General features: G+C 44.4%; 2 protein-coding genes across 2 annotated transcripts in view; one reads left to right on the top strand and one right to left on the bottom strand.

Annotated features, from left to right (window-relative positions):
* The window catches only part of nme7 (NME/NM23 family member 7), a 115,446-nt gene extending 109,339 nt beyond the window's left edge, over window positions 1-6,107 (bottom strand). Inside the window, exon 1 of the mRNA XM_064952846.1 lies at window positions 5,998-6,107. Within this exon, the coding sequence (XP_064808918.1) occupies window positions 5,998-6,000 (3 nt within the window). The 5' untranslated portion in view covers window positions 6,001-6,107. The remainder of the gene's footprint in view (window positions 1-5,997) is intronic.
* Window positions 6,108-6,264: 157 nt separating this feature from the next.
* On the top strand, window positions 6,265-12,750 carry LOC135524850 (homocysteine S-methyltransferase-like). The gene is made up of 8 exons (XM_064952711.1): window positions 6,265-6,545; window positions 7,708-7,775; window positions 7,854-8,026; window positions 9,135-9,238; window positions 10,203-10,364; window positions 10,971-11,176; window positions 11,513-11,592; window positions 12,265-12,750. Exons 1-8 carry the CDS (start codon window positions 6,438-6,440, stop codon window positions 12,378-12,380), a joined length of 1,017 nt encoding a protein of 338 aa, XP_064808783.1. The 5' UTR covers window positions 6,265-6,437; the 3' UTR covers window positions 12,381-12,750.
* The last annotated feature ends 1,276 nt before the right edge of the window (window positions 12,751-14,026 follow it).

Raw genomic sequence — 14,026 nt, 5'->3', positions numbered from 1 at the left:
ACCGGGGTAGGAGTAGCCAGGTGGAAAGCATGGCCAGCCGTAGAAAAATGCTTATTGAAATTCTTAATTATCATTTCCTAGCCTCAGTGCAGTGGGAAGCTGGGAGAAGGTGCTCTTATTCTCCATGGACTTTACAGTGTCCCAAAACTTTTTGGAGTTTGTGCTACAGGATGCAAATTTCTGTTTGAAAAAGCTAGCCTTTGCTTTCCTAACTGTGACGTAGAAGTCCGTCACTGGCCGCGGGCAGCATTTGGTTCTTTAACGCACACATATTCATCACTCCTCCCTGCGCCATTATAAGTTAACAATGTGGGTCGACACACAAATTAACTTCTGTCTTGGTGCATGCATTTCACACTTGTCAATGTTCATATTTGAGAGATACAATAATTATTATACTTATCAATGTTGTGGATGAGCGCATTGTTTGTTTGATCTGTTCCTCTCTCTCCATCTCTGTAGCTTCCGGGTTTGCTGGAAAAGGACCCGAGCTAAGGGAATTGGGTTGGCTTTATAGTGCCTGTCCCAAATGGCTCATAAATGCATATGGGCATATTGAAAGATATTGTCAGTAGTGATGTAATGTTGTAAATGTTATGTTATGATATTGTTTAAAACCGTGTTGCAATGTATATACTTTAGTATGTTTAGTTCATGGAAAATGTAGGTTTCTATTGTTAATTGATTAATTAATTAGGGTTAATTGTTCTGAGGGGAGGGGCTAGCCCTACAAAAGGAGCCTCTCTTTCAGTCATGGAGGGGCAGTTTGGATTGAGCTGTGGATGGGGCAGCATTGTTTTTAAGCTGTCCCATAAGGTAGACGTTGATGGCAGTACTGTTGTTTTTTTGTTCCGGAATCACTTGTAAATAAACACCTTTGCACAGAAGAACTTTTGCGGTTCCGCCATCTTTTTATTTTGATAGAGGTTAGGTTATCCAGTTTAGCCTTCTGGCTTACTCTACGTGACACTAACTGCCTGTGTATATTGGTTCCTAACTTCCCTGCAAAGTTACATATCGAAGGGGGTAATCGATGCTAAAGCGGTACGCCACAGGATGTTTTTGTGCTGGTTAAGGGCAGTCAGGTCTGGAGAGAAGCAAGGGCTATATCTGTTCCTGGTTTTCCTTTTTTTAAATGGAGCCTGCTTATTTAAGATGGCGAGGAAAGCTCTTTTAAAGAATAACTAGGCACCCTCTACTGACAGAATGAGGTCAATATCCTTCCAGGATACCCGGGCCAGGTCGATTAGAAAGGCCTGCTCGCTTAAGTGTTTTAGGGAGCGTTTGACAGTGATGAGGGGTGGTCCGCAGACCCATTATGGACGCAGGCAATGAGAACGTGATCGCTGAGATCCTGGTTGAAGACAGCAGAGGTGTATTTAGAGGGCAGGTTGGTCATTACGGTTTGCTGTCCTTTCAGAATCATGAACCCGGGCCTCCTGAGTGGAGCAGCGGTCTAACACACTGCATCGCAGGGCTTGAGGCGTCACTACAGACCCGGGTTTGATTTCAGGCTGTGTCACAGCCAGCTTTGACCGGGAGTCCCACAGAGTGGCGCACAATTGGCCCAGTGTGGTCCGGGTTAGGGGAGGGTTTGGCCGGGGGGGCTTTACTTGGCTCATCAAGCTCTAGCGACTTCTTGTGGCGGGCCGGTCGACTGCAGGCTGACTTCGGTTGTCAGTTGAATGATGTTTCCTCCAACACATTGGTGCAGCTGGCTTCCGGGTTAAGCGGCCGAGTGTTAAGAAGTGCGGTTTAGCGGGTCATGTTTCCGGGGACGCATGGCTCGACCTTCACCTCTCCCGAGCCTGTTGGGGAGTTGCAGCGATGAGACAAGATCGAAAAGATGTGTTTTATTAAAATAAAACACAAACCTGTCACACACTGAAGGTCTATAGGTTCACCACTGAAGGTCTATAGGTTCACCACTGAAGGGTCTATAGGTTCACCACTGAAGGTCTATAGGTTCACCACTGAAGGTCTATAGGTTCACCACTGAAGGGTCTATAGGTTCACCACTGAATGTCTATTGGTTCACCACTGAATGTCTATTGGTTCACCACTGAAGGGTCTATAGGTTCACCACTGAAGGTCTATAGGTTCACACACTGAAGGTCTATAGGTTCACCACTGAAGGTCTATAGGTTCACCACTGAAGGTCTATAGGTTCACCACTGAAGGGTCTATAGGTTCACCACTGAAGGGTCTATAGGTTCACCACTGAAGGTCTATAGGTTCACCACTGAAGGTCTATAGGTTCACCACTGAAGGTCTATAGGTTCACCACTGAAGGTCTATAGGTTCACCACTGAAGGTCTATTGGTTCACCACTGAAGGGTCTATAGGTTCACCACTGAAGGTCTATAGGTTCACCACTGAAGGTCTATAGGTTCACCACTGAAGGTCTATAGGTTCACCACTGAAGGGTCTATTAGGTTCACCACTGAAGGGTCTATAGGTTCACCACTGAAGGGTCTATAGGTTCACCACTGAATGTCTATTGGTTCACCACTGAAGGGCTATAGGTTCACCACTGAAGGGTCTATTAGGTTCACCACTGAAGGTCTATAGGTTCACCACTGAAGGTCTATAGGTTCACCACTGAAGGTCTATAGGTTCACCACTGAAGGTCTATAGGTTCACCACTGAAGGTCTATAGGTTCACCACTGAAGGTCTATTGGTTCACCACTGAAGGTCTATTGGTTCACCACTGAAGGGCTATAGGTTCACCACTGAAGGGCTATAGGTTCACCACTGAAGGGTCTATAGGTTCACCACTGAATGTCTATTGGTTCACCACTGAAGAGCTATAGGTTCACCACTGAAGGGTCTATTAGGTTCACCACTGAAGGTTTATAGGTTCACCACTGAAGGTCTATTGGTTCACCACTGAAGGGCTATAGGTTCACCACTGAAGGGTCTATTAGGTTCACCACTGAAGGTCTATAGGTTCACCACTGAAGGGTCTATAGGTTCACCACTGAAGGTCTATAGGTTCACCACTGAAGGTCTATAGGGTCACACACTGAAGACTTATATGTTTTGAGAATGATGATCAGCAATAGCCAATAAGAGCTCACCAGAGAAGAGGAAATGGGATGAAGACGTTGTATCACATCACCCAGAATGTGAATACTCTCGAGCAGGAGCAATGACTTTAACCAAAGTGACAAATCGTTACAACTCTGAAGTTCACAAGCAATGATATTCAATTCTAAATGTTGGCAAGATATTTCAACTCTATATGGCAAGTGTCAATGTCTGCCTGAAAACATTTGAGGCAGCTTTTTGCCACAGCTCGTTGTAGCTACGTTAACAATGTAATCACGTCATTGTTTTAGAGAGACAGCGTGGTGGCATGGAGAATCCTCCCGAACAAAGTGAAGAATCTTGTAGTGTGTGAGGGTTAGGAGGTGTCTGGTTGGTCAGGAGGGTTAGGAGGTGTCTGGTTGGTCAGGAGGGTTAGGAGGTGTCTGGTTGGTCAGGAGGGTTAGGAGGTGTCTGGATGGTCAGGAGGGTTAGGAGGTGTCTGGATGGTCAGGAGGTGTCTGGATGGACAGGAGGGTTAGGAGGTGTCTGGATGGACAGGAGGGTTAGGAGGTGTCTGGATGGTCAGGAGGTGTCTGGATGGTCAGAAGGATTAGGAGGTGTCTGGATGGTCAGGAGGGTTAGGAGGTGTCTGGATGGTCAGGAGGGTTAGGAGGTGTCTGGATGGTCAGGAGGGTTAGGAGGTGTCTGGTTGGTCAGGAGGGTTAGGAGGTGTCTGCTTGGTCAGGAGGGTTAGGAGGTGTCTGCTTGGTCAGGAGGGTTAGGAGGTGTCTGGTTGGTCAGGAGGGTTAGGAGGTGTCTGGTTGGTCAGGAGGGTTAGGAGGTGTCTGGATGGTCAGGAGGGTTAGGAGGTGTCTGGATGGTCAGGAGGGTTAGGAGGTGTCTGGATGGTCAGGAGGTGTCTGGATGGCCAGGAGGGTTAAGGTTAGGAGGTGTCTGGTTGGTCAAGAGGGTTAGGAGGTGTCTGGATGGTCAGGAGGGTTAGGAGGTGTCAGGAGGGTTAGGAGGTGTCTGGTTGGTCAGGAGGGTTAGGAGGTGTCTGGTTGGTCAGGAGGGTTAGGAGGTGTCTGGATGGTCAGGAGAGTTAGGAGGTGTCTGGATGGTCAGGAGGGTTAGGAGGTGTCTGGTTGGTCAGGAGGGTTAGGAGGTGTCTGGATGGTCAGGAGGGTTAGGAGGTGTCTGGTTGGACAGGAGGGTTAAGGTTAGGAGGTGTCTGGTTGGTCAAGAGGGTTAGGAGGTGTCTGGTTGGTCAGGAGGGTTAGGAGGTGTCTGGATGGTCAGGAGGGTTAGGAGGTGTCTGGATGGTCAGGAGGGTTAGGAGGTGTCTGGATGGTCAGGAGGGTTAAGGTTAACATGGAGAATCCTCCCGACCAAAGTGAAGAATCGTGTAGTGTGTGACCCTCCGTCTCTGCTACATCATGTAGTATACGCGCCACTACGTTGGCAAGACAAAAAAACTACAATAAAGTTTCATGTGAGAGGCTCAGCGATGTTAGTATTTTGAAAGTCGTGCAGTGTACACCCAGCCTAAACTAACATCTGTGCTAGCCAGGCCAAGTTGTGATAACTAGATCCATGTGGTCTCCAGCCACGCAGAGCAGGGCCTTCATTTCAGCCAGCTCTGGGAAGAGAAGGACCATTCTTTCTCAGACACCTGCTGTCCCACAGTGCTATCAATGGAAACATCTCCTGCTGCTGCTTGCACTAAGGCAGATCAATATTCCCCTCAAAATGAATCACGTACAGCGAGCGATAGACTAGGTAAGAGATTGTTATACAGTAATACAACATGCTTAGAAAATGGTACTGGTCCGTATTCACAAAGCTTCTCAGAGGGCTGCTCTAATTATCTAGTCCCACTGTCTTATTCATTATGATCCAAAAGGCAAAACTGATCCTAGATCAGCACTACTACTATAAGACGCTTTGTGAATACAGGCCTTGTGAGCACATTTATTATGCCGAATCTGCCAATGTACCTCTAAGCTAGTCTGAATGCACATCACATTCAACCAGTCAGTGCATTATCACAGCAGTTGGTCAACTGATTGATTGGCAGGTCAGCCAAATTCAGTCTACTTTAACGGTCATACTTACTGTACTGGTCTCCTAGTTGGACATGTCATGGACAGATGAGACCAGCCATGGCCAATGATATGAAAGACAAAACAATATACATGTAAGTGTTGGAGAAAATTATGTCACTATCCTCTCCCCACAAACGCCTTCGTAGCAGCTCTAAATTATGTCACTATCCTCTCCCCACAAACGCCTTCGTAGCAGCTCTAAATTATGAATAACACTGTGGGACGATAGAGGCCAAACAGTAGAACAAACATGATTCTACTGACAGACTTTCTGTCGACGACACAACCTGCACAGCTCATCTGCGGGAAATTACGCCATCTGCCGGTAGATAATACGGTAACTAATTTACCACAATGACCTGGGGAGCCTAACGTTAGCAAGCAAAAATTGTATTATTTGCGTAAAGTATTTCAACTGACCAAGTAACATCGCTTGGTTGTATGATGTTAAAAGTATAAACATATCTTGTTTCTGCCTGCATTGGGGCGTTGGACCGGTAACTGAAAGGTTGCTGGATCAAATCCCTGACAAGGTACACATCTGTCTTTCTGCCCCTGAACAAGGCAGTTATCCCACTGCTCCTAGGCCGTCATTGTAAATAAGGTTTTTTCCTAACAGACTTGCCTAGTTAAATAAAGGTTACATTTTAAAAATGAGTCATGTTACTTTGTTTGGTTGGCTAGTTAACGTATTCATTACAGTCATTGCGCTAGCTATGCTAGCCAAAGTTCGCAAACGACGGTTAACTGCTACCTAAATCGTACAGCATTTCAAAACATGTATAGAGTATGTATTTTAATGCTTTGTTGGCACCTACATTCATGAAACCACGAAGGGTAGCTAGCGATGCTTTATCTTACCATTATTTTAGATAGAGATCCCCGATGACGACAGTTCGTGTGGCTATTGTAGCAGTTAGCTAGTTAGCTTCGTTGTACAACATATCACCATAGCAACATGCGCAGTAATGTTTAACACGGGTAAAAAATGACAACAAATAAATAACTTGGAGGCTTTTCCATAAATATAGGACGCAAATTTGCACAGAATTAGCAACGAATGCAAAAAATAATAATAATAATAATAATGTTGTTTCCGGAAGTACAACTATGACCCCTTGCGAAACGTGGGTTGACTTCTTCTGTTGTGATTTTGTCATTGATGGGGGTAGTTAAATATGTTTAATAGATAACCAATATTGCTTTTACCCGAATAGGACAAGGTGCAGCACCGGCTTAGTAACGTTACTTTAATTTATTCAAAGATAAATGGCCGAGTGAGAGACTACCAGTAAGTGACCATGGACAAAACGGATATTCTAACAACTTTAATGGATATTGGTCGGGGTCCACTTATTGTAGATGGTGGACTGGCAACAGAACTGGAATCAACAGGTTGTAAATTACAGGTGAAATACAACAAATTGCATTTTTATGAGTAATACTAAAGAGAGCTGGGTTGTAATCATTACATTTTTCCAAACAGCAACTTGGGGCGGCAGGTAGCCTAGTGGTTAGATTGTAGAGGCGGCAGGGTAGCCTAGTGGTTAGATTGTAGAGTCGACAGGGTAGCCTAGTGGTTAAATTGTAGAGGCGACAGGGTAGCCTAGTGGTTAGATTGTAGAGGCGGCAGGGTAGCCTAGTGGTTAAATTGTAGAGGCGACAGGGTAGCCTAGTGGTTAGATTGTAGAGGTGGCAGGGTAGCCTAGTGGTTAAATTGTAGAGGTGACAGGGTAGCCTAGTGGTTAGATTGTAGAGGTGGCAGGGTAGCCTAGTGGTTAAATTGTTGAGGCGGCAGTGTAGCCTAGTGGTTAAATTGTTGAGGCGGCAGGGTAGCCTAGTGGTTAAATTGTAGAGGCGACAGGGTAGCCTAGTGGTTAGATTGTTGAGGCGGCAGGGTAGCCTAGTGGTTAGATTGTTGAGGCGGCAGGGTAGCCTAGTGGTTAGATTGTTGAGGCGGCAGGGTAGCCTAGTGGTTAGATTGTTGAGGCGGCAGGGTAGCCTAGTGGTTAGATTGTTTAGGCGGCAGGGTAGCCTAGTGGTTAAATTGTAGAGGCGACAGGGTAGCCTAGCGGTTAGATTGTAGAGGTGGCAGCGTAGCCTAGTGGTTAAATTGTAGAGGCGACAGGGTAGCCTAGTGGTTAGATTGTTGAGGCGGCAGGGTAGCCTAGTGGTTAGATTGTTGAGGCGGCAGGGTAGCCTAGTGGTTAAATTGTAGAGGCGACAGGGTAGCCTAGTGGTTAGATTGTAGAGGTGGCAGGGTAGCCTAGTGGTTAAATTGTAGAGGCGACAGGGTAGCCTAGTGGTTAGAGCGTTGGACAAGTAACCGGAAGGTTACCGAGCTGACAAGGTACAAATCTGTCGTTCTGCCCCTGAACAGGCAGTTAACCCACTGTTCCTAGGCCGTCATTGAAAATAAGAATTTGTTCTTAACTGACTTTAAATAAAGGTACAATTAAATTTAAAATGTTTATATATATATTATTATATTTGCAACATAATTGGCGTAATGAATATTCTCCTGTACTTCGCATCCTGTATATGTGACGAGAATGTTTTGCGTGGATACAGGGAGATCCTTTGTGGAGTGCAAGGCTGCTCCATACTAACCCACAGGCTATTAAAGATGCTCATTACAGGTGAGTTGTTTAACATAGACTATTGTTGTAGTTCTGCCTTTACTGTTGCAAAGCATTGCAGATGTTGTCTCTCCCTAGGTTTCTGTGTGCTGGTGCTGATGTGATAACTACAGCCACGTACCAGGCTAGTGTTGAGGGCTTCATCAGGCACCTGGACGTCACCCCTGAACAGGCCAACCAACTCATCATGTCAGGAGTGACTCTGGCCAGAGAGACTGTCAAACACTTTATGGCTGACCAGCCTCCATCAGGTGAGTTACAGGTGGAGTTCCTGCCAACATTCTAGGCCAGGGAAACTTTGATGGGTGGGGGGCAACAAAACATCTGAACTCATCATGGGGGGGGGGCACAGTGGCTCACGGGTCTGCACACCACATCCATTACCCACACAGGCAGTCAGAACCGGCCATAGCCTTTTGGGGGCTCGAAGCAAAATGTTATTGCCCCCCCCCACACACACACATTTTTAGCACCCCCCCTCCTGACAGCAGAGTATTATTTTTTTTAATGTTTTAACCTTTTTGAGTTAATTTCCTGCAATTCTACACATTGTCCGGTCACTGGTGTAGCCTACAAACTTAAATGTTGTACAAAACTGTTCTAACTATTGTATTCCTCATTAAGCGCAAATTCATGTTATTTTTTTCAGGCGAGGAGTAAGCTTCATTCAGCTAAATTTAAATGTTTTACACAAAATACATTATCGACCTGTTCGTACAAACTTTGTAAGTATTGCAAACATAAGCATGATACAAACAGGCAGTCTAGCGATTTCATGTTCTTCTGAGTTACATGCAGCTATTTACTTTCGCCTCAATATCAGCATATATGGCATAACTATGGCATCAGGTGACGCAAAACAAACTCACTTTCAGACTCTTTTCACCGGTCCGAATACATGCTTGGCTTCCTAAAACATTTGGCTGCCCAGAGGTGGAACGCAAGCAAGACACAGACACTCAGTCGAATTACAAACTTCATGTTGTACACAAAACTATTGCATTCCAGGCCTCTCAGTCGAATTACAAACTTCATGTTGTACACAAAACTATTGCATTCCAGGCCTCCGTAAACATTGAAGGTGGATGAGGTAAGTTTTCCCCTACTATGAAAAGCGTTTTGAGGAACCTCAGTTAGTAGGATATATAAATCCAATGAATTATTATTATTATTAATTAGCGATTGGATGTTATTTTCTCATCATCATTGTAAACATTGGCTAAGCTGCTCAGGACCTACCAGCTCAGCCAGGCACTCAGAGATCCTGTAATTTGGACATGATCCAGATGTCTCTGAAGCTCTTATTTGTACGATCCGAGTTGTTAATGTACATTACATGGTATCTTGCTATCTTCTCAGATCGCAGGGTGCCTCTGGTTGCAGGCTCTGTTGGACCTTACGGGGCCTTCATGCACAACGGCTCGGAGTACACTGGCGCTTACGCTGCGGAGATGAGTGTTGAGGTAAGGCAGGCAATGCCAAGAAAGAACTCACATTAGGGTTGACTCATCATTATCAATACCGAATGAAAATATAAAACACAACATGTAAAGTGTTGGTCCCATGTTTACTGAGCTGAAATAAAAAGATCTCAGAAATGTTCCATATGCACAAAAAGCTCATTTCTCTCAAATTCTGGGCACAAATTTGTTTACATCCCAGTTAGTGAGCATTTCTCCTTTGATAATCCATCCACCTGACAGGTGTGGAATATCAAGAGGCTGATTAAACAGCATGATCATTACACAGGTGCACCTTGTGCTGGGGACAATAAAAGGCCACTCTTAAATGTGCAGTTTTGTCACACAACACAATGCCACAGATGCCTCAATTTTGACAGAGCCCGCAATTGGCATGCTGACTGCAGGAATGTCCACTAGAGCAGTTGCCAGATAATTGAATGTTCATTTCTCTACCATAAGCCGCCTCCGTCATTTTAGAGAATTCGGCAGTACATCCAACCGGCCTCACAACTGCAGACCACGTGTAACCACGCCAACCCAGGACCTCCACAACCGGGTTCTTCACCTGCGGGATCTTCTAAAACCAGCCACCTGGACAGCTTATTAAATTGAGGAGTATTTATGTCTGTAATAAAGCCCTTTTGTGGAGAAAGACAAATTCTAATTGGCTGGGCCTGGCTCCCCACCCATGGCTGCGCCCCAGTCATGTGAAATCCGTAGATTAGGTCTTAATGAATGTATTTCAATTGACTGATTTCATTATATGAACTGTAACTCAGTGAAATTGTTCCATGTTGCGTTTATATTTTTGATCAGTATAATAGACTAGTGTTCCTATGGTCTGTCTTGCACTCAGTCTCTAGCCTCGTTTATACCTACTGCTAACATGTGTCCTTTGTCCTGATCTTGTCCACATTCTGATTGTGCCCATATTTTTTAAATGTCTCTCTCTCTGTGTCTCCAGGAACTGAAAGCCTGGCACCGCCCCCAGGTCCACTGTCTAGTTACAGCAGGGGCCGATCTCATTGCCATGGAAACCATCCCAAGCATCAAGGAGGCAGAAGCTCTGGTGGAGCTGCTCAGAGAGTTTCCAGATTCTAAAGCATGGCTGGCCTTCTCCTGTAAGGTAATTCTCGCTATGTAATTAAGACTCTTTCTCAATTTGTCTTTCCTTGATTCCTCGCCGTCCTCTCTCCTCGTCTCCTAAGTTCCTACCCTTAAACATTCTTTATCAAAGCATTCTGAGAAATAGGCAAGGAGGACGCAAGGGATCTAGGAAAGACACATCGATTCTCGTTAGTTAGTTAAGAACAAATGCTCATTTATAATGATAGCCTACCAAGAGGCCTTGTGGGGACGGGGGCTGGGATTTAAAAAATAAAATATAAATGTAGGACAAAACACACATCACGACAAGACAGACAACACTACATAAAGAGAGACCTAAGACGACAACATAGCAAGTCGACAAGACAGCATGGTAGCAACACAACATGACAGCAGCACAACATGGTAGCAGCACAAAACATGGTACAAACATTATTGGGCACAGAAAAAAGCACAAAGGTCAAGAAGGTAGAGACAACAACACATCACACAAACAGCCACAACTGTCAATAAGAGTGTCCGTTATTGAGTCTTTGAATGAAGAGATGGAGATAAAACTGTCCAGTTTGAGTGTTTTGTTGCTGTAAATATGGGATGTAAGAATACAGTGATATCTTCTCCTCAGGACGGCCAGTGTATATCTGACAGCAGTCGTTTCTCTGAGGCGGTCCAGCTGGCCAGTAGGTCCAGTCAGCTGGTGGCTGTAGGGGTGAATTGCTGTCCTCCAGCCCTGGTCAAGCCCCTCCTAGTCTCAGCCAGGACACAGAGGAGACCAGGCCTCGGCTGGGTGGTTTACCCCAACAGTGGAGAGGAGTGGGATACATACACTGGGTGAGTGAAACTAAATTCACCTTGGTTGTGTCCCAAAATGGAACCCTATTCCATAGGTCTCTGGTCCAAAAGTAGTGCACTAAATAGGGATTAGGGTGCCGTTTGGGACGAAGACCTTGGCTTTACACAGGTCTGTGACCTGACACATCCAGGTAGGAGTACTATACATACTGTATCATTTGGCTACACACTGATGTCTGCTCTTGTATAAGAAATCTAGACTATATTAACTTTTCACTTCAGTCTACAGTTCCATGATGATTCCTCAATTGTTTCAAGGGAATATTGAGTGAATCTCTTGTGTTGATTTTGAACCTTTTTTTTATCATTTAAAAGGTGGAGAAAACCAGAGAACAGAATATCTTCAATAGCTGAATTGAGTCTGGAGTGGATGGAACAAGGGTGTGCACTTATAGGTAAGACAACAGCATGAACTAATGTTGTCTTTGTATTAGAACAGGGATGGTCAAACCCCTTTTTGTAGGCCCACGAATCAATTTACAGATCAATGTTTTTTAGGAACTCTTGGGGATTCAATTTACTGTTGCTAGGTAGAATAGTAGAATACACAATATGCAATTTCAAAATGTTGTTGTGCATCAACAGTTTTTCTGTTATGTCAGTCACTGACAGGTACTAAATTAGCCCATGGCAACATCATTTCACTTAGGGCCCGCAAAAGGCTAGGTCCGGCTCTGACTGCTTAGGTTCCCCAAAAGGCTAGGGCCGGCTCTGACTGCATGTGTGGATATGGATAGGGCCCCCAAAAGGCTAGGGCCGGCTCTGACTGCTTAGGTTCCCCAAAAGGCTAGGGCCGGCTCTGACTGCATGTGTGGATATGGATAGGGCCCCCAAAAGGCTAGGGCCGGCTCTGACTGCATGTGTGGATATGGATAGGGCCCCCAAAAGGCTAGGACCAGCTCTTACTGCTTAGGGCCCCCAAAAGGCTAGGCCGGCTCTGACTGCATGTGTGAATATGGATGTGGGTACATAGACCCGCGAGCCACTGATGAGTTCAGATATTTTGTGAACCCCGACCCCCATCAAAGTAGCCCATCCCTGAACTAGGATGTCGTGTCTTCCAACAGGAGGGTGCTGCCGCATCGGTCCTGCTCACATAGCGGAGCTACGAAGACAGATACATGGAGACATGTCTGGGTCTGATGCTTCACAGCGGGGACAGGGACGACCTCACAGAGAATGAGCTCTTATTACTGCTACACTATGTGATCCCACAGTCAGATTATGCAATTAATAACTATTTTAAAATGATATTTGATATGAGTTTATATAAATGATTTATTAACCCTCATACTAACAACATATGTTATGTAAAGAGCATTTGGATAGTATTTACATCCCTCAGCGGTTTAACATTACAGCTTTATTCTAAAATTGTTTTTTTATAATAATTTGACTTTTTCCACATTTTGTTGTGTTACCACCTGACTTTAAAATAAGATTGTATTGTCATTCTTTTTTACTGTCTTACACACAATACCACATAATATCAAAGTGGAATTGTGTATTTTGCCATGTTTAAAAACTTATAAAAAATGAAAAGCTGAAATGTCTTGAGTCAATAAGTATTCAACCCCTTATGGCAAGCCTAAATGCGTTCAGGAGTAAAATGTGCTTAACGAGTAGCATAATAAGTAGCATGGACTCACTTTGTGTTCAATAATGGTGTTTATCATGATTTTTATTAACTACCTCCTCTCAACCGCACACATACAACTATCTGTAAGGTCCCTCAGTCGAGCAGTGATTTAACCATAAAGACCAATGAGGTTTTCTACAGTCTTACAAAGAAGGGCACCTATTGGTAGATGGGTAAAAAAAAGATGCAGACATTGAATATCCCTTTGAGGTTGGTGAAGTTATTAATTACACTTTGGATGGTGTATCAATACACCCAGTCACTGCAAAGATACAGGTGTTTCCTCCTAACTCAGCTGCTGGAGAGGAATGAAACCACTCAGGGATTTTACCATGAGGCCAGTGGTGACTTTAAAACAGTTAGAGTTTAATGGCTGTGATAGGAGAAAACTGAGGATGGATCAACAACATTGTAGTTAATCCACAATATTAACCTAAATGACAGAGTGAAAATAAGGAAGCCTGTTCAGAATACAAATATTCAAAAACATCCTGTTTACAACAAGCACTAAAGTAATACTGCAAAAAATGTGGCAAAGAAATTAACTTTTTGTCCTGAATACAACACATTACTGAGTACCACTCTCCATATTTTCAAGCATAGTGGTGGTTGCATCATGTTATGGGTATGCTTGTAGTTGTTAAGGCCTGGGGAGTTTTTCAGGATAAAAAGAAACAGAATGGAGCTAAGTTCAGGCAAAATCCCAGAGGAAAACCTTGTTCAGTCTGCTTTCCACCAGACACTAGGAGATGAATTCACCTTTCAGCAGGACAATAACTTAAAACACAAGGCCAAATCTACACGGGAGTTGCTTACCAAGAAGACAGTGAATGTTCCTGAGTGTCTGAGTTACAGTTTTGACTTAAATCTACTTGAAGATCTAAGGCAACACCTCAAAATGGTTGTCAAGCAATGATCAACAACCAATTTGACAGAGCTTGAAGAATTTTTTTTAAAGAATAATGGGCAAATGTTGCACAATCCAGGTGTGTAAAACTCTTAGAGACTCACCCAGAAAGACTCACAGCTGTAATCGCTGCCGAAGGTGCTTCTACAAAGTATTGACTTAGGGGTGTGAATACTTATTTAAGGGAAGACGCCCATGAAATGGGCAAAAATGAATGGCAACTTATTGGCATTGGGCGAACCATGTACACAATCACAAATACCACTCAAATGGGTGGCAGTTC

The sequence above is a fragment of the Oncorhynchus masou genome, chromosome 31 (assembly GCF_036934945.1).
Source record: "Oncorhynchus masou masou isolate Uvic2021 chromosome 31, UVic_Omas_1.1, whole genome shotgun sequence".
Classification (NCBI taxonomy): domain Eukaryota; kingdom Metazoa; phylum Chordata; class Actinopteri; order Salmoniformes; family Salmonidae; genus Oncorhynchus; species Oncorhynchus masou.
This window is presented reverse-complemented; position numbering and strand designations above follow the sequence as displayed.